The sequence below is a fragment of the Tarenaya hassleriana genome, unplaced genomic scaffold (assembly GCF_000463585.1).
Source record: "Tarenaya hassleriana unplaced genomic scaffold, ASM46358v1 Cleome5, whole genome shotgun sequence".
NCBI classification, from domain to species: Eukaryota; Viridiplantae; Streptophyta; class Magnoliopsida; order Brassicales; family Cleomaceae; genus Tarenaya; species Tarenaya hassleriana.
The window spans coordinates 2,558,851-2,559,262 of NW_010967707.1; the positions used below are offsets into that span (position 1 = coordinate 2,558,851).

The following is a 412-nucleotide window of genomic DNA, read 5'->3' on the forward strand; positions in this document are numbered from 1 at the left end:
ATCGGAAGAAAAACCCTAAACACATACTAGCATCACGCAGATCCTCGATCAAGAAATGAATACACGAACACATTCGAATCATTCCAACTAATAATCCTCGAACAAAGAAACCCAAACAACAAAACAATAATACAAACACCATAATTAGAACACAAAATAAAAAAATATCGCGTGAATTCATATAATAGAGAAGAGGCGAGACCTCCAAGAGCGAAATTAGCGATTCTCTCACGATTCTTCATCTTGTTCGTCTGTTTTAAGATAAGAAACGACCAGAACGAGATGCCAAAACAAAGCCTACAGCGACCAAGAACGGTGGTTCCGGTAAGATTTTGACCGGAGATTATGAGCAGAGAAATCCGGCGGTGGGGCCAAGCGCTGAAATTCCACTAGATCTGATTATGAGTCAGGA

General features: G+C 40.3%; 1 protein-coding gene across 1 annotated transcript in view; it reads right to left on the minus strand.

Annotated features, from left to right (window-relative positions):
• LOC104826452 (signal peptide peptidase-like) overlaps window positions 1–412 on the minus strand; it is a 4,325-nt gene extending 3,913 nt beyond the window's left edge. The window contains exon 1 of the mRNA XM_010559148.2: window positions 203–412. Within this exon, the coding sequence (XP_010557450.1) occupies window positions 203–242 (40 nt within the window). The 5' untranslated portion in view covers window positions 243–412. The remainder of the gene's footprint in view (window positions 1–202) is intronic.